At 40.3% G+C, this 18,469-nt stretch overlaps 1 protein-coding gene across 1 annotated transcript in view; it reads left to right on the plus strand.

The window, feature by feature from the left end:
• Positions 1-18,469, plus strand: part of calcr (calcitonin receptor) — a 110,497-nt gene that overhangs the window by 86,883 nt on the left and 5,145 nt on the right. The window contains exons 10-15 of the mRNA XM_052469961.1: positions 1,961-2,087; positions 5,321-5,474; positions 8,234-8,294; positions 8,447-8,513; positions 9,571-9,789; positions 12,424-12,465. Of these exons, the coding sequence (XP_052325921.1) occupies positions 1,961-2,087; positions 5,321-5,474; positions 8,234-8,294; positions 8,447-8,513; positions 9,571-9,789; positions 12,424-12,465 (670 nt within the window). The remainder of the gene's footprint in view (positions 1-1,960; positions 2,088-5,320; positions 5,475-8,233; positions 8,295-8,446; positions 8,514-9,570; positions 9,790-12,423; positions 12,466-18,469) is intronic.

Genomic DNA, 18,469 nt, shown 5'->3' on the forward strand with positions numbered 1-18,469 from the left:
GAATAGATCCTTTCTTGGCATTGTAAAACATCAATGGACGATCAAAGCGATCAGCTAATTATGACCTCAATTACGTTTTAAAGATGGCAAGCAAAGCATTGCTTTTTAGGGGAACATCGTTTTTATGATCATGGCACTATATTTATAGGCTGATCCCTTTAAAACTGAAAGTCTTAATGTTCCCAGATGTGCAGTTTACAGTGGTATTTGACGCAGTACAGCTGCACTTCTTATTTATGGCCTCCACTTCAGCACTGCCAGGACTCACCGACAAAAAAATACTCCAGCTAGCTGTGGAAAAATAGAGTTGGGTTAGCTTAAAAAATATTGTATCACTGTGCAGTCTGATCCTGTCCTAATGCATACATGATGCTTGTTGTCATAAAATGGCTGTCTGTTTTGACAGGGCCTGTCTGATTAAAGTGTCAATGTACATGGGGTTATCATTTTGGTAGTTCCTGCTTTTACTGTACCTTGCATGCCAGACGTTGCCCTGAAACTCCTTTAGCTTGTTTAGGTGTAGTCTGAGAACATCCATACAGCATCTTCAGATGAAGAGCGTTCTTCTGTCTGTTCTATTTTCTGCTTATCCTAGTTTGAAGATATTTTGCTAAAACGTCCTTTTACTTCTGTTGGGCCATTTAAAGTTAGCCTTGTTCTCAAAGACATCACACACCACTGACCCAGAATAAGTAATTTACTAATGCTGCCATGCTGAGATTTCTTCTTCTTCTTCTTCTTCTTCTATAAACAACCCATTTACAGCAAGACTGCTACATTAGCTTCCAATGACTGGAGACAAATAACAGGACATTGTTGCTGTACACAGGTTTGGCACAACGTGTTTTCACTCCAGTAAACACTGGTCCATCCTATCTTTAATTGCTCATGTTTGGCATTACTTTCCGAACCTTTTTATAGAAAATAGTATCATTTGATTCCACTGCCATCCATATGGATGATGGAGCTTTTGATTACTGATAATTGTACCCCCACTACTTTGTAAATGACTTATTATGTGACTAATATGCTTCTGTATCGGATTCTGTGAGAATCAGGAAGCTCCACAGGGACCTCAAATACAGTCGTCAATAATATTTTTTGACAACTGATTCCACTTATTGTCGGACGTTGTGTGTGCCAGTATTTAGCACTGCTGAACCAAAGCAAATGATTTCAGTTCTTTGGTGTTGCTTGAGAGAATTGCTGTGTATTCTTATACCAGTTTACAGCATGCTCTGAATGGAAAGACAATCTGTATTTATATTTTACAAGAGGATCCTTCGTTCAGATGACCGCAGCATCTGACTAAGTCATTATGGGCCAGAGTTAGTCATTCCAATGGTTCATGTTATTTATCGTCCTGTTTACTTCATCAAAGCTCGAAACATATTTTTTAGTAGGATTTAATATGTTGAAGTTGCTGATTTAGTTTTTTATTGCAACGTGCAGAATGGATTTTTCATCATGAATATTCATTATTTTGATGATGTTAAAATTCGATTTGCATACAGTCCCATTAATTGTTTTAATCGTTTCTCATGACAATAATAATTTACCTCCAGCTCTGCAGATTATATTCCCATCTGTGACTGTTAACTGTGAAGTTATTTTTCATATTTCACATACTAACGATTTATATTGAAGTTTGTTCTCTCGTTTCAGACATACAATTTACACTCTGTATCACTTACAATTCTGTAACCTATGTTATCGACAGCATTCCTTATATATTTTCACACTAAAAAATGAGATAATCAGCTTAATCATTTTGCTTCTGTCATTTAGTAAATTGTTTGATGTAGCTTTTCTCTGTGAATGTCTGCTGGGGTAACTGTGAATGTCTGCTGGGGTAACTGTGAATGTCTGCTGGGGTAACTGTGAATGTCTGCTGGGGTAACCGCAGCCAGACCCACATCATATGTTAACTTTATTATGCTGTTTCTTTGTCTTCACTCAGGAACCTGAGCTGCCAAAGGATCACGCTTCATAAGAACCTCTTTGTTTCCTATGTCCTCAACTCCGCCCTAACTCTCATCTACCTCATAGCAGTGGTCAACAACCCAGATGTAGTGGGAAGAAATCCAGTAAGTGTCACTTTACTTCACTCAACCCATATCACAGTGAAACACATCACAGAAATACATTTCACATTTAAGGTCAAGAAGATCAATGGGAAGAGGAAATATAATGTACGACTCTTCAGTATTGCTCAGTGTTGCACTGCATGATCATTTCAAAATAATACTTGTTTGAATTCTTAAAAACGATGTGGCCCTCGAGCACTATTTTATTTCATTCAAATGAGTTTACTCTATATCAGCTGTTTTTTCTAAAAGTGTTTGTTAGAATATAATTTCTTATTTTCAGCATATCTTTTTAATGTGTTTTGCCATTAACAGACAGCCCAGAGCTATACTTCTCATATCACTCAGACTTCTTTCATTTGTCAGACTTTTGAACACTTGCCACTCGTTGAGTTTCAGTCAGACGTGAATTCTTTGTATCCTGAGGTCTGTTAAGGTGAAGATAGTAAATCTGCCTCTATGGAATGTGACATTACTGTATCTGGTATAATCATCCCTTTCTGATACTTTCAGTATTGTCTTTTAAGAGACATTTTCATTGTCCACCTTTCAATGGAAAGGATTTGAATAAATCAGCTTCTTATTATACAGTATTGTGACTCAGCAGACAGAGTTACAAAGTCGCAGTTCCATAAAAATATGTTTATTTATTTTTTTATTTTTTTTAAGAGGTCTGAGAATTGTAGAGATGATATTAATGTAGAGAAATAGCTAGAACATGGGCTTGTAGAGATGGATAGCCTATGAGTAGAGACATTCGTTTTTTTCCCAGTTAGGTGAAATGGTTAGTAAAAGACTGCTGGCCCAATGTATACAGTAAGGTCCTGTTATCATTCTCTCGATTGGAGCATCTCTTTAGAGATGTCCTTCAGTTTAGCCAGACACAGAAAAATACTGTCGTCTGGGTTTGATTTTCAGCGTCTCTTCTCTTCTCCCCGTACCATCACGTTCTCACTGGAGAAACAGACTTCAAGCCTAATCCAACTGGCATATTCACAGTGGAAGATTTATTCAGATATACCAACTGACCCTGGTGATCCAACCGACAGGGAGAAAGGAACGACAGCTTTCAAAATGAGTATGAATAGCTATGTTCTAGCAGCATTGGCTCAGAACCACCTTTCCCAATCTGTCTTAAATTTATTATAATCTGCTTGTTTTGAAAAGCGAGAGAACCAAATTGTAGTTTGTCTTTCACACCTCAGACAACTTGGTCTTGATTTCCAGGGATGGGATGAAAAGAAATCCCATCACAGTTGGTTGCACATACTACATGTCTTTAGTGGAACATGTTGAAATCCTCGAGCGGCAAATTTAGACTGGGTCGGTCTGTGTTCTGACTGCATGTTTGATTTAGGGATGTGGTGCTCTGTTGGGAGAATAGACTCAGCTCCCCCTGAACAAAAATAACAAGGTCTCTTTCTCTCTGGCGGATCACAGCAGAGACTAGTAGTCTGCCAGTAGTGAAAGAGGAGTGGATCCCTAGTGCTCAGGTCAAGTAGGGCAAAGACTTGAGACACACTTTGGAATCGTCAGACATGAGTGCTTTAAACTCTGTTCCATAAACCATTGAAAACCACCCAGACTGCCCCATTACATTAGGCTGTGGTTATGAAGTGGTGAGACGTTTTTTAATTGAACCTCTACAGGATCGGTGGATTCCTCGCGGAATGGTTGAGCTAACGTAGGCTAATGTGTTTAGCATGAGGTTGTAAGTAACAAGAACATTTCCCAGGACATAGACATATCTGATATTGGCAGAAATTATTTAAAATGATTTTTAATCTAACTGCACTGTCCAATTTACAGTAGCTATTACAGTCAAATATTACCATGCTTTGTTTGAGGAGAATGCACAGTTAGGAACTTGAAAATGTATTAATAAACCATTTAGGCATATTTGGGCAGGCTTGATACAAAACTTAGAACAGAAATGCGATGGTTCATTGGATCAGTCTAAAACTTTGCACATACACTGCTGCCATCTCAAATCTAAACTGGAATAATACATTATAGCCTTTTTCTTGCATTTCAAACATGACGGTACATGAATTTAACATTTTAACAAACTTCTAAGAGTTTCCTCTCAAATGGTATCAAGAACATGCATATCCTTGCTTCAGGTCCAGAGCTACAGGCAGTTAGATTTGGGTGTAATTTTAGGCAAAAATTGAGAAAAAAAAGGGGGCAGATCCTTAAGAGGTTTTTAACTAGGCAAGTCAGGTTAAGAACAAATGATTATTTACAATGACGGCCAACCCTGGCCAAACCCTAACCCGGACGACGCTGGGCCAATTGTGCGCCTCTCTATGGGACTCCCAATCACGACCGGTTGTGATACAGCCTGGAATCAAACCAGGGTCTGTAGTGACGCCTCTAGCACTGAGATACAGTGCCTTAGACCGTTGCGCCACTCGGGAGCTCCCATGAAGTGTTCTGATCACACCAATAGACCTTAGTAATGTCAACTGTCTTTCACCATACATGTAATGCCGCAGGAGAAATAGGAGGAGGAGGAAGAGGGGAGAGGAGGAGGTGACATGGCTAAGAGTTTGTGGGTGACTGACAGGTTTTTAAGGCTGCGTATACTGCATACACGGACCTCAGAGACAGGAGACTAGCTCATACCAATGCCAGTATCTTCTAATTAGATCAGCACACTTGGAGACAGAGGGCTGAGAACCAGGAATCTCAACATGGAAAAACTAGAGGATGAGCCTCAGTTAATATGTATGGGCCCGTCCCAAATGGAACTCTGTTCCCTATATAGTGCACCACTTTTGACCAAGTCCCATCTTAGAAGAAAAGGTGCTATCAATAACCTAAAAGGGTCCTTTGGTTGTCGCCATAGGAGAACCCTTTGAAGAACCCTCATTATTTTAGAAAATAGGGAGCCATTTGGGACGCAACCCCATAAAAAAAATAGAAAGGCTTTAAAAGACAGAAAGAGACATATGATAGTATGGTGTTGACTGACAAGAATGTGGGGATATTATTGAACAGAATATAGGCTGCTTAACAGTCTATTTTGTCTGGCAAATACAACTATCTGAAATGTGGAGCGAGGGATACTCTGTGGCTCGAGCAGTAAGGAGTAAATGGATAAACATCCTCCTCTCGGAAAATCATAATACCCCACTAACGATATTGTGTCAGGGCTGGTTGAGTGTTTGGCTTTGTGTTGTTGTTGTTATTGTCTCTGTGTAACTCTCTGTGATCCTAATCCCCTGCAGGTTGGCTGTAAGGTGTTGCACTTCTTCCACATGTACATGCTGGGCTGTAACTACTTCTGGATGCTGTGTGAGGGGATCTATCTGCACACGCTCATTGTGGTGGCTGTGTTCGCCGAGGAGCAGCATCTACACTGGTACTACCTCCTAGGCTGGGGTGAGTCTTACTACCTGCCTTAACCACAGATCTAGGATCAGTGGTTATAGCCAGCAATAGAAGGTCAACAGTCAATTCAATCATCCAGAGTTGAATGGTCACAAAACCAAAAAATTTGAACCAAAAAGTTTGAAATGTCCTTAAATCCGACGTCTCAAAAACGGTTAAATTCTTTCTACAAAAATATCAATTATAATCCAATAAGAAGTGTAGGAGAGTCAATCAACAAAGGAAAAAATTATAAATGATAAACCAAAGATTATCTACATATTGACAAGATGCTGGACTGACCGCTCGTATGCTGTGTTCATAACCAATTGAGAAGGTGGTATTTACCACATACGACTGGGAATTACCTCCAACTGGTACTTACTAGTGGGAAACTTGTCTATCATCCCTGAGCTCCAACTTCTCCCAGATGCTGACCTCTGACGTCACCTACTAAGGAATTGACCTTGATTACATTTTTCGGCAGTTAAATGCAACAAAAATAACATTTTATAAAAGCAATCTAATGAATCTATTTTTTTTAACACAAATGTGTTTACATGCATGATAGTTGTACTTTTAGTTTATGCTTGATGCAGCTTGTGGCCATTAGCAAATCAGCGTTTATGAACGAGTTCAAAGCACGTGAATGCATGCAACTGGTATGTATGACTTCACAACTGGCAATTACCACCTTCCCACTTGGTTATGAATGCAGCATAACAATGGGAATAAATATCCACAAAGGCGGAAGGCAAGCGAGAGGAGGCGGTATCAGGCTGGAACATTCTAGCTCATAAGAGGGCAAATATGCATGTGAACAGCAGCGACAACTCCGATATAAAATTGTTTTTCTCAAAGTTGCCTGAATGCCATGTGCGTCCATTTATTTACCTTCGTAACAATCTAAACATTACTAAATTTTTATTTAATATAATAAGCCTCACATAGTAAATTAGAAATGTCATTATTTGTTGACCAAAGTATTTTCTGCTTCTCGCTGTATTTTTCACACGGACAGATTCTGGGGTGCATTTAGGCCTCTCACGTAGCCTCTTCCTCTCTGGATAAACTCACCACTCCTTGGTGATGATAGGAAGTCCTTATGTGAGAGTAGTCCAGGAATTCCCTTTCTCCAGGCAGATAACCCAAGGGAACAGGTTTCTACCACAGGTAGCCGGTTGCACCTTAATTGGGTTAATTGGCTTCCATGTGTTTGATACCATTCCATTCACGCCACTCCAGCTTCATTATAAACCTTCCTCCCGTCAGCAGCCTCCTGTGGTTCCTCCAGCACCCACTATTTAAAATTTTATTGATTGTTTCTCAAACCATGGCCATTTCTCTCTCCTCTTTCTACTATACTTAAAGTGACAGTCCTCATTTTTAACCATCAAGAGAAATTTTATTTAATGATGCAGTCGTTTAGCCAGATGTAGGCTATTCACCTTTATGTTGACCTCACTAAAACGGAATCCATAACTTTGACAGTGCACCTTGCCCATCTTTTTATGGGTAATTTATTTGATTTTCTCTGTACTCTATTCTGTTCTGTAATTATATTTACATACCACAAAAAATGTCTGATGTCTGAGTTAACACGATATGGTAACAAGTCTGTACAGCAGCTTGTTGTATGTTACAGTTTGTTCTAAATGTTAAGCTAATATAGCTAATATAATATAAGCTAACATATCGCTGGACCACACATAGATCAGCTTGTGTCACACAACAGGACGGGACAGAGTCTGTGTTGGGACACAGGATCAGAGACAACCCTGTTAACTGCGACATTCCCTGTGTGTCGAACCTGCCAAACCTTGCATTTGATTGACAGCTTTATTAGCTCTTCCTATTGGATAGCAGCTATTAACGTGCTATCTGTTCTGATTAAAGGAGGAGTGTTATAGTATGAGCCCTGGCCACCCGATAAGTGGTACGATATAACTGTGAATGATCGGCCATTATTAAAGATGCAGCGATGTAACTTCGGGGCAGTAGCTACAGTATCTTTCACACAGCCACCCAAAGGGATGGATGGAGAGAGGGAGAGAGGGATACGAGAGAGGGATGGAGGGATGGATGGAGAGAGGGAGAGAGGGATAAGAGAGAGGGATGGAGGACCTTGATAAAGGACTTCTAAACTGACCCGCTGCTCGGATTCATCTGTTTCATCTGTTTATGGCCCCAGCTAAAATGAGAACCCCAATAAATACCGGCATGGTTGTGTTGTTTTTAGGGAAAGGATTTAACCAGACTTGGTAAGTAGAGGAAATGGCCTCGTATGGGGTTGTTCTTGCTAAGCTTGTAGCAGACAATATAAGCTTGTTTTGAATTTAGAAAGAGCTTCTACTGTCTGTTCTGTCAGGTATCTTCACTATAAATTGCATGATCAATACTTAACAGCCTTAAAGGGACAGTTCAAAGGGATATCCACTTACCTTGGCTGTGTTTATGCTCATTTTGTATTTTGAGTGAAAGGGAAAGGGGGATACCTAGTCAGTTGTACAACTTAATGCCTTCAACTGAAATGTGTCTTCTGCATTTAACCCAAACTCTCTGAATCAGAGAGGTGCGGGGGCGACCTTCCCCTTTAACTTCTTCTATACAGGTTACAGTACAGAAGATGTGCAAAAAGTTACTCTTATAAATGAGGAATTACACACAAATTACTGTTGTAAAAATATTATAGCTGTTTACTTTATAATAAACACAACATCATTAGTTCAGTTTTGCAGATGTCCTTACAGTGTTTGTCTTCTGGTTTCCAGGGTTTCCCTTAGTGCCTGCATCCATTCACGCTGTGGCCAGGAAGAAGTATTTTGATGACAAGTGAGTAATGGTCCTCTGCACTAGTATTGTAAATAAGCTGAGCAGCTGTGTGGTGGGCTGCAGTAAACAGATCTAGAAGTAGAAGAAGAATACTTCATTGTCTGTTTGTAGAGAGGGACTTGTTTAATGGCTAATGTTTCTCTTTCCTGTAGCTGCTGGATGAGTGTTGAGACCCACCTGCTCTACGTGGTCCACGGTCCCATCATGGCAGCGCTGCTCGTAAGTCACACCCTACTCAATTGAAATACCTGAAGTGGACACTCAAGGCTACATCCTGTACAGCCTGGTCGCATAGACTAGACGTAACATAGCAAACGTAAATCCTGGACACCGAAATTAGTATGATATGTTACATTTGGTATGGATGCATAAGACAGAAAGTTACTTCATGCGAACGTCTAGGAACTCAAAGGGTTGCACATACGAATCTCATCACGGACAATTTTAGCAGTTTAGCTAATTAGCAACTTTGCAACTATAATAAATAAAAATCTAAATGCAACAATTTCAAAGATTTTACTGAGTTACAATTCATATAAGGATATCAGTTGGCTGTACTGACAAATTCTCTAAAACAAAGCTGGAGGCAGTTTATGGTAGAGCAATTAACATTCAGTTATCTGGCAACAGCTCTGGTGGAAATTCCTGCAGTCAGCATGCCAATTGCACTCTCCCTCAAGACTTGAGACATCTGTGGCATTGTGTTGTGTATCAAAACATTTTAAATTGGCCTTTTATTGTCCCCAGCATAAGGTGGGTTAAGATCACATGGTCCGTCAACTGTATGCAAGGTCTTACCGAAATTTGACTTCCTTTTTATCCCAACCCCTCCACATACAGTAACAGTCACAAGTTTGGACACACCTACTCATTCAAGGGTTTTTCTTCATTTTGAATTCCTCAAGAAGCTGTTTGAGAGAATGCCAAGAGTGTGCCTTGTCATCAAGGCGAAGGGTGGCTACATTGAAGAATTTCAAATATAAAATATATTTTGATTTGTTTAACACTTTTAGTTACTACATGATTCCATATGTGTTATTTCATAGTTTTGATTTCTTCACTATTATTCTACAATGTAGAAAATAGTAAAAATAAAGAAACTTTTCAATGGTACTGTATATATACAGGTTGGAGAGGTTGGAGCAGGGGGCTGCCACACTGGGCTCACTTGGAGCAGTTGTTGTGGCAGGTTAAGTGCCTTGCTAAATGGCACAATTGTAGGAAATGGCATCTAGGATTCTATACTATAAAATCCTTTCTTTCTTTTCTTTCCCAGGTAAATCTGTTCTTCTTGCTAAACATTGTGAGGGTGCTGGTTACTAAGCTGAGGGACACCCACCGGGCAGAGTCTAACATGTACATGAAGGCAGTGAGAGCTACCCTGATCCTGGTCCCTCTCCTGGGCATCCAGTTTGTCATCTTCCCCTGGAGGCCAGAGAACCGCCTGGCGGGGGAGGTCTATGACTACATCATGCATATATTAATGCATTACCAGGTAATGACTACATCATGCATATATTACCAGGTAGTGACTACATTATGCATATATTACCAGGTAGTGACTACATCATGCATATATTACCAGGTAGTGACTACATCATGCATATATTACCAGGTAGTGACTACATCATGCATATATTACCAGGTAGTGACTACATCATGCATATATTACCAGGTAGTGACTACATCATGCATATATTACCAGGTAGTGACTACATCATGCATATATTACCAGGTAGTGACTACATTATGCATATATTACCAGGTAGTGACTACATCATGCATATATTACCAGGTAGTGACTACATCATGCATATATTACCAGGTAATGACCGTATCATACATACACCATTATCTGGTTTTTTACACTGCTGCTACACGCAGTTTATTATATCACTGTCTATTATCTATCACCCCTACCTACATATACAAATTACCTCGACTAACCTGTACCCCCGCACATTTACTCTGTACCTGTACCCCCTTTATATAGCCTCGATATTGTTGTTTTATTGTGTTAATTTTGACAATTGTTTTATGCTTTTCTTAACTCTTTCTTGAAATGCACTGTTGGTTAAGGTCTTGTTAGTAGTCATTTCACATTGAGGTCTACACTGTTGGTTAAGGGCTTGTTAGTAGTCATTTCACAGTGAGGTCTACACTGTTGGTTAAGGGCTTGTTAGTAGTCATTTCACAGTGAGGTCTACACCTGTTGGTTAAGGGCTTGTTAGTAGTCATTTCACAGTGAGGTCTACACTGTTGGTTAAGGGCTTGTTAGTAGTCATTTCACAGTGAGGTCTACACTGTTGGTTAAGGGCTTGTTAGTAGTCATTTCACAGTGAGGTCTACACCTGTTGGTTAAGGGCTTGTTAGTAGTCATTTCACAGTGAGGTCTACACTGTTGGTTAAGGGCTTGTTAGTAGTCATTTCACAGTGAGGTCTACACCTGTTGGTTAAGGGCTTGTTAGTAGTAATTTCACAGTGAGGTCTACACCTGTTGGTTAAGGGCTTGTTAGTAGTCATTTCACAGTGAGGTCTACACTGTTGGTTAAGGGCTTGTTAGTAGTCATTTCACAGTGAGGTCTACACTGTTGGTTAAGGGCTTGTTAGTAGTCATTTCACAGTGAGGTCTACACCTGTTGTATTCGGTGTATGTGACAAATAAAGTTTGATTTGATTACCAGGCATTACTACATCATGCATATATTACCAGGTAATGACTACATGATGCATATATTAACACATTACCGGGTAATACTACTGATCACTATGACTACATCATGCATATATACTCAGCAAAAAAAGAAACAATCTTCACAGATCTTCATTGTAAAGGGTTTAAACACTGTTTCCCATGCTTGTTAAATTAACCATAAACAATTCATGAACATGCACCTGTGGAACGGTCGTTAAGACACTAACAGCTTACAAACGGTAGGCAATTAAGGTCACAGTTATGAAAACTTAGGACACTATAAAGAGGCCTTTCTACTGACTCTGTAAAACACAGAAAGAAAGATGCCCAGGGTCTCTGTTCATCTGCGTGAATGTGCCTTAGGCATGCTGCAAGGAGGCATGAGGACTGCAGATGTGGCCAGGGCAATAAATTGCAATGTCCGTACTGTGAGAAGCCTAAGACAGCGCTACAGGGAGACAGGACGGACAGCTGATCGTCCTCGCAGTGGCAGACCACGTGTAACAAACAACACCTGCACAGGATCGGTACATCCGGACATCACACCTGCGGAACAGGTACAGGATGGCAACAACAACTGCCCGAGTTACACCAGGAACGCACAATCCCTCCATCAGTGCTCAGACTGTCCGCAATAGGCTGAGAGAGGCTGGACTGAGGGCTTGTAGGTCTGTTGTAGGGCAGGTCCTCACCACACATCACCGGCAACAACGTCGCCTATGGGCACAAACCCACCGTCGCTGGACCAGACAGGGCTGGCAAAAAGTGCTCTTCACTGGCGAGTCGCAGTTTTGTCTCACCAGGGGTGATATGGTCGGATTCGCGTTTATCGTTGAAGAAATGATCGTTACAACGAGGCCTGTACTCTGGAGTGGGATCGATTTGGAGGTGGAGTATCAGTCATGTTCTGGGGTGGTGTGTCACAGCATCATCGGACTGAGCTTGTTGTCATTGCAGGCAATCTCAATGCTGTGCATTACATGGAAGACATCCTCCTCCCTTTTGATTTTGACCCCACTTTGTTCAGGGACACATTATTCCATTTATGTTAGTCACATGTCTGTGGAACTTGTTTATGTTTCAGTTGTTGAATCTTGTTATGTTCATACAAATATTTACACGTGTTCAGTTTGCTGAAAATAAATGCAGTTGACAGTGAGAGGACGTTTCTTTTTTTGCTGAGTTTATTACCAGGTGTGACTACACCATGCATATATTACCAGGTAATGACTACATCATGCATATATTAACACATTACCAGGTAATGCTACTGATCGCTATGACTACATCATGGATATATTAATGCATTACCAGGTAAATTATGCAAGTGATGGTATGCCAGCAGCACAGTCCTTGCCAAAGCTCTGATCTGACAAACAGTATGTTAATATTAGCAAGAGGATCTGATGTTTGTTTGTTTTGCTTTTCCTCCAGGGGTTACTAGTGGCAACGATATTTTGCTTTTTCAATGGCGAGGTAAGCATTACTTTTCAGTAAAACTCAAGCAATTAACTTCCCATTTACTTCTACCCTTAGATAATTTGTTTCTTGAGGTACAGTTGACAGTATACAGTAACAATTTACACTTGATCCTCTGAAGAACTCTTACCCTTTGGTAAAGTATAGTTTTATTTGAACCTCTGAAGAACTCTTACCCTTTGGTAAAGTATAGTTTTATTTGAACATCTGAAGAACCCTTACCCCTTGGTTAAATATAGCTTACACTTGAACCTCTGAAGAACCCTTACCCTTTGGTTAAAGTACAATTTTGATTGGCCATGTTGAGGGGAAGACAAGTCAGATACAGTATATCACAAAAGTGAGTACACCCCTCACATTTTTGTAAATATTTGAGTATATCTTTTCATGTGACAACACTGAAGAAATGACACTTTGCTACAATGTAAAGTAGTGAGTGTACAGCTTGTATAACAGTTTAAATTTGCTGTCCCCTCAAAATAACTCAACACACATCCATTAATGTCTAAACCGCTGGCAACAAAAGTGAGTACACCCCTAAGTGAAAATATCCAAATTGGGCCCAAAGTGTCAATATTTTGTGTGGCCACCATCATTTTCCAGCACTGCCTTAACCCTCTTGGGCATGGAGTTCACCAGAGCTTCACAGGTTGTCACTGGAGTCCTCTTCCACTCCTCCATGACGACATAACGGAGCTGGTGGATGTTAGAGACCTTGCACTCCTCCACCTACCGTTTGAGGATGCCCCACAGATGCTCAATAGGGTTTAGGTCTGGAGACATGCTTGGCCAGTCCATCACCTTTACCCTCAGCTTCTTTAGCAAGGCAGTGGTCGTCTTGGAGGTGTGTTTGGGGTCGTTATCATGTTGGAATACTGCCCTGCGGCCCAGTCTCCAAATGGAGGAGATCATGCTCTGCTTCAGTATGTCACAGTACATGTTGGCATTCATGGCTCCCTCAATGAACTGTAGCTCCCCAGTGCCGGCAGCACCCATGCAGCCCCAGACCATGACACTCCTACCACCATGCTTGACTGAAGTCAAGACTCACTTGTCTTTGTACTCCTCACCTGGTTGCCGCCACACACGCTTGACACCATCTGAACCAAATAAGTTTATCTTGGTCTCATCAGACCACCGGACATGGTTCCAGTAATCCATGTCCTTAGTCTGCTTGTCTTCAGCAAACTGTTTGCGGGCTTTCTTGTGCATCATCTTTAGAAGAGGCTTCCTTCTGGGACGACAGCCATGTAGACCAATTTGATGCAGTGTACGGCGTATGGTCTGAGCACGGACAGGCTGACCCCCCACCCCTTCAACCTCTGCAGCAATGCTGGCAGCACTCATACGTCTATTTCCAAAAGACAACCTCTGGATATGACGCTGAGCACGTGCACTCAACTTCTTTGGTCGACCATGGCGAGGCCTGTTCTGAGTGGAACCTTTCCAGTTAAACCACTGTATGGTCTTGGCCACTGTACTGCAGCTCAGTTTCAGAGTCTTGGCAATCTTCTTATAGCCCAGGCCATCTTTATGTAGAGCAACAATTCTTTTTTTCAGATCCTCAGAGAGTTCTTTGCCATGAGGTGCCATGTTGAACTTCCAGTGACCAGTCAGTATGAGGGAGTGTGAGGGCGATGACACCAAATTTAACACACCTGCTCCCCATTCACACCTGAGACTTTGTAACACGAACGAGTCACATGACACCGGGGAGGGAAAATGGCTAATTGGGCCCAATTTGGACATTTTCACTTAGGGGTGTACTCACTTTTGTTGCCATCGGTTTAGACATTAATGGCTGTGTGTTGAGTTATTTTGAGGGGACAGCAAATTTACACTGTTATACAAGCCGTACACTCACTACTTTACGTTGTAGCAAAGTGTAATTTCTTCAGTTCTGTCACATGAAAAGATGTACTCAAATATTTACAAAAAATGTGAGGGGTGTACACACTTTTGTGATATACTGCACCATTGAAACAGCTCATCGCTGCCTGGTGACATTTCCAGGTCAACAGGCGGCCATCTTGTGCACCTAATAACAGATTGATGAGTGGCCCGTGGTTATAGAGTGGGAGGGAGCGTCTCTGCTGCTGACTCCTGTACAGCAGCAAGGACCACAGCAGTAAGGCCATCTCAGATGAAGAGGAAAGAAGACAGACACTTGAACAACTCTGGGGCGAATCACCCTGCCTGTCTGCCTGTCTGTCACCCACTTAGCTCAGCCTGCAGCTGTTTGCTGTCTACATTCACCAGTGGGCTCCCCCACCCAGTTAGTTAATGTCATACATTGATAGAACGCATTTGATAGTTCAGGGGTTGCATACTGCTTGGCCAGACACTAGGAGAAAGAGGGACTGACTGAGCATTCTCTTCGCTTGAGGAACGAGAAAACAAAAACAATACACAGACCAAGGAAAACTGAGACCTTATTTGAATACTCAGCATGAGGTGGTATCTTGCGCTGACAAAAACACTGCGAATTAACACAGCGTTCGTTCATTATCAGGTGCAGTGTTAAGTTATGTTTTATACATTGGAACTGATTTCTGGGCTGGGAAAACAGGTCAATCGTTAGCTCCTGCATGAGAAACCAGACCTCATCAGCGTCACTCCATCGAATCCCATAAACAAGTTCGACATGTCCAAAGAACAGATTCAGTTTCGGGGGGATAAAAGACACATTGACACAAAGTAATAGTTTTTTGGGTATAGGAATGTTTGTTTGCTTTGCCGCATAATAGTTTGTACTGTCTCTGAGACATTCGTTTTTGGGGCTGAGTTCATTGCCGATTTGCCAAACTGCATAGACCTAAGCTATGTTCCAAATGATACCCTATTCCCTATATAGTGCACTATTTTGGAAATACAATTAGTTAATACAAAGGAAAGAGAAACCCTGTGCACAGCAATGTGTCTCGGTACAGTTCCTGGTTTTGGCAGGAACAACGAGTATTACAAAACGAGTAAAAACAGCATACTGAAGAAAGACATTCGATTGGTCGCCTTTTTATTGTTTTAATATGCTAGTTGTTGATATGCTCTGCATCATTAGATCATGGGAGAGTGCAGTGTGTCCTGTCCTCATTTTCCCTCAGTAATTAGTGTGGCGTTGTTCAGGAATTAGACATTCCTTGTTCTGGGTCAGCCCGTTCTTTTGAGTTAACTATTGGCTCTATTCATTCCGTATCACGGACGTTCAGCGTTACAGCGAGATTGATATTGAAAGGCAATGTTCCCTCGTTAGCTGTGATTGCATTCACTATAAACGTCAGCTCAATCGGAAATTACCTTTACATCTTTTATGGCACATTCTGTAACTCTTCAGCGATACAGATTATAATAATTATTATTATTGCATAGGGCCCTATTTCACACACTGCTTTGATTGAAATTTTTACACGCTCCTTAATCAGATTGGTGCTGTGCTCAAAAATTTGATACTTTCATAATGTAAAATGTACAAACAAAAAGCAGATAAACTAGCCTAAATGGACACTTGTGTTCACGTGTCTCTTTTCAAAAGTGCCTAACTATTGTTTAAATGCCTCAAGCTTCTCAACCTGCACTAAACTCAGTGAGGAAGGAAGGTATTATCCTTCAAGCAATGACAGGAAATGGGAGCCTAGATTGTGATCGAATTCAGTTCTTGCCGAATTCATATCTACAAACTTCTATTAACATGTATCAAATCAATCCACATTTCCTCACATTAACTTGAGTTAATGATCATGCATATTGATGTGTGGTTAGACACTAAAATGCCTAAGGCAGCATGTAACCAAATTCTTACACACTCACATGAACACACATGTTTAAAAAATAAAAAAAATACTATGGAACGCCGTTTGGGTCTTTGCGTGCCGAAAAAGATACACGTCAAATAACACTATATAACGTGTCAAATATGAATGTTGACCAATCAGGACCTGAATATGACTGCACGTCACATAATAATTTAACGTGTTCATACATGTTTTACGTAGTTATTACACATTGATTACACTATCAGTCATATTCCATGTCACAACGATTGATCGATACGTATGCTATGACGCTGTTAAAGTTGTCTCGCGCACCTAATGTGCTGGTCATAAAAAAAAGATAGTTAGCTGATGGGTGCAAACAACGTTCTTCCCCAAAAACATAGCAAAACGACATCATTTGTTTCAGTAGCTATAGTTAGCTGTCTAACTATATAGCTGGGTGTCATCATCTAAAATAACCCTAATTTATAAAACAGTTCTTATTTGATTAATGGTGGTCGGACCCATCTATATGAAGCTAGCCACAATAAGGATTAGCCACAATACTGGACTTTGCGGTTAGCCTTCAAAATAAAAGTATATAATTGACAGCGATGAACATTTATACAAATAGTAGAATTATGCCATAATTTAATCATGCTAAACGAGTTTGGAATGTTGTTATATAAAATCAACATAAGACAATAATTTGTTAATTTGACAAAAATATGTTGAAATCACACTGGATGTAGTATACTTTAGAATTGCATTGTGGGCATACTTATTTCACTGTACAGTCTTACCTATGGATTGTGGATCAATGACAGTCTACTCAGTGACACGCAGAGAACATTAGCGTTGTAACAGTTAGCTCTTATTGTGTATAATTTGTCATTTGTTGTAGCCCTAGCATATATTATAATTGTATATTTATGTACGTGCGTACTGTATGTATACAGACTTTTCTACATTGGTAATAAAAACAAATAATAATAAATAAAAAAATATATAAATACATTTATTTTAATTTTTTAAAGTTAGCTCTTACTGCGGGTCTCTGAAAGAACTGAATTGAGACACATTTATTGTCAACCTACTACGTGTATTGAACATTATTCCATGAGGAAAAACAATAGTGCGTGGGTGTTTTGGAGCGTTTTGGAGTCTGAGAAGGGCGTTGGGAAAAATATATTGGGTATTGAGTAATTAGATTGATAGCCACATTTCATTGATTACCAAGCCTAATCCTTATTGTGGCTTGCTTCACAATTCCAACTCGGTCCGGCCTCACTCGTCCGATGAAGCTTTGGGCAACAGGGTTAAGTAGTTGGCTAGCTATTTATTTTCATGAACTGAAGTTCAATATCAATAGGCAAACAACAAGTGGCTACCTAGCTAATACTTACTCACAAGGATTCCTAAATCATTGCTAAGAATAATGAAAATGACTGCAGTTTCTACTGGTCATTGTTTTCAGGCTGGTTGTATTGGTGCTAGCTAGGTCCGAAGCTAAGGCTAGCTAGCTACCCCAGAACCAGCGTTCGAACAAATAATGCCTTATTACCAATGCGGTATTGTGAACAAATCAAATTGTATTGGTCACATACACATGGTGTGTGCTTGTTTGCAGACTTTAGTACAGCTTTGACAGTGCTACTGATAAGTACTGGTGGCGCTTGGCTTGCACGTGGAAATTCAGCCACACAACATTCTACAATAGAATAGTGTTATTTGACGTGCATCTTTTTTGACACGCAAAGAACCATAAGGCGTTCCTAAAATACCTGTTTTTCTTCGTAATTACTGATCAATTATTTTATACACTTATAAATAGTAGGTTTTGTTATCTGTTTTAACAAACTTAAAAAAAAAAATTGTACTTATGTTCAGTCTTGTGAAAAAGTAAGTATACACCCTGGAAAGTAGTCTTTTTGGACAGATATTTGGACAGATGGATATGTAATCTTCACTTCAACACTATTGACAGATAAATGTAACCTATTTTAACAAATGACACTGAAAGATTATACTTTGCAATCATTTATTCATTAAAAAAATCTACAGAAATGCAATTCCATAGTGCAGAAAAAAAGAAGTACATTCTAGCTTCAATAGCTTGTGTTGCCCCCTTTGGTTGAAATAACAATGTAGCCGTTTCTTGTAACTGTCTATCAGTCTCTTACATCCACTGGGAGGAATTTGACCCACTCTTCAATACAGTACTACTTCAATTGTGTCATGTTCGAGAGCTT

Source organism: Oncorhynchus keta, chromosome 19 (genome assembly GCF_023373465.1).
Source record: "Oncorhynchus keta strain PuntledgeMale-10-30-2019 chromosome 19, Oket_V2, whole genome shotgun sequence".
Taxonomy (NCBI): domain Eukaryota; kingdom Metazoa; phylum Chordata; class Actinopteri; order Salmoniformes; family Salmonidae; genus Oncorhynchus; species Oncorhynchus keta.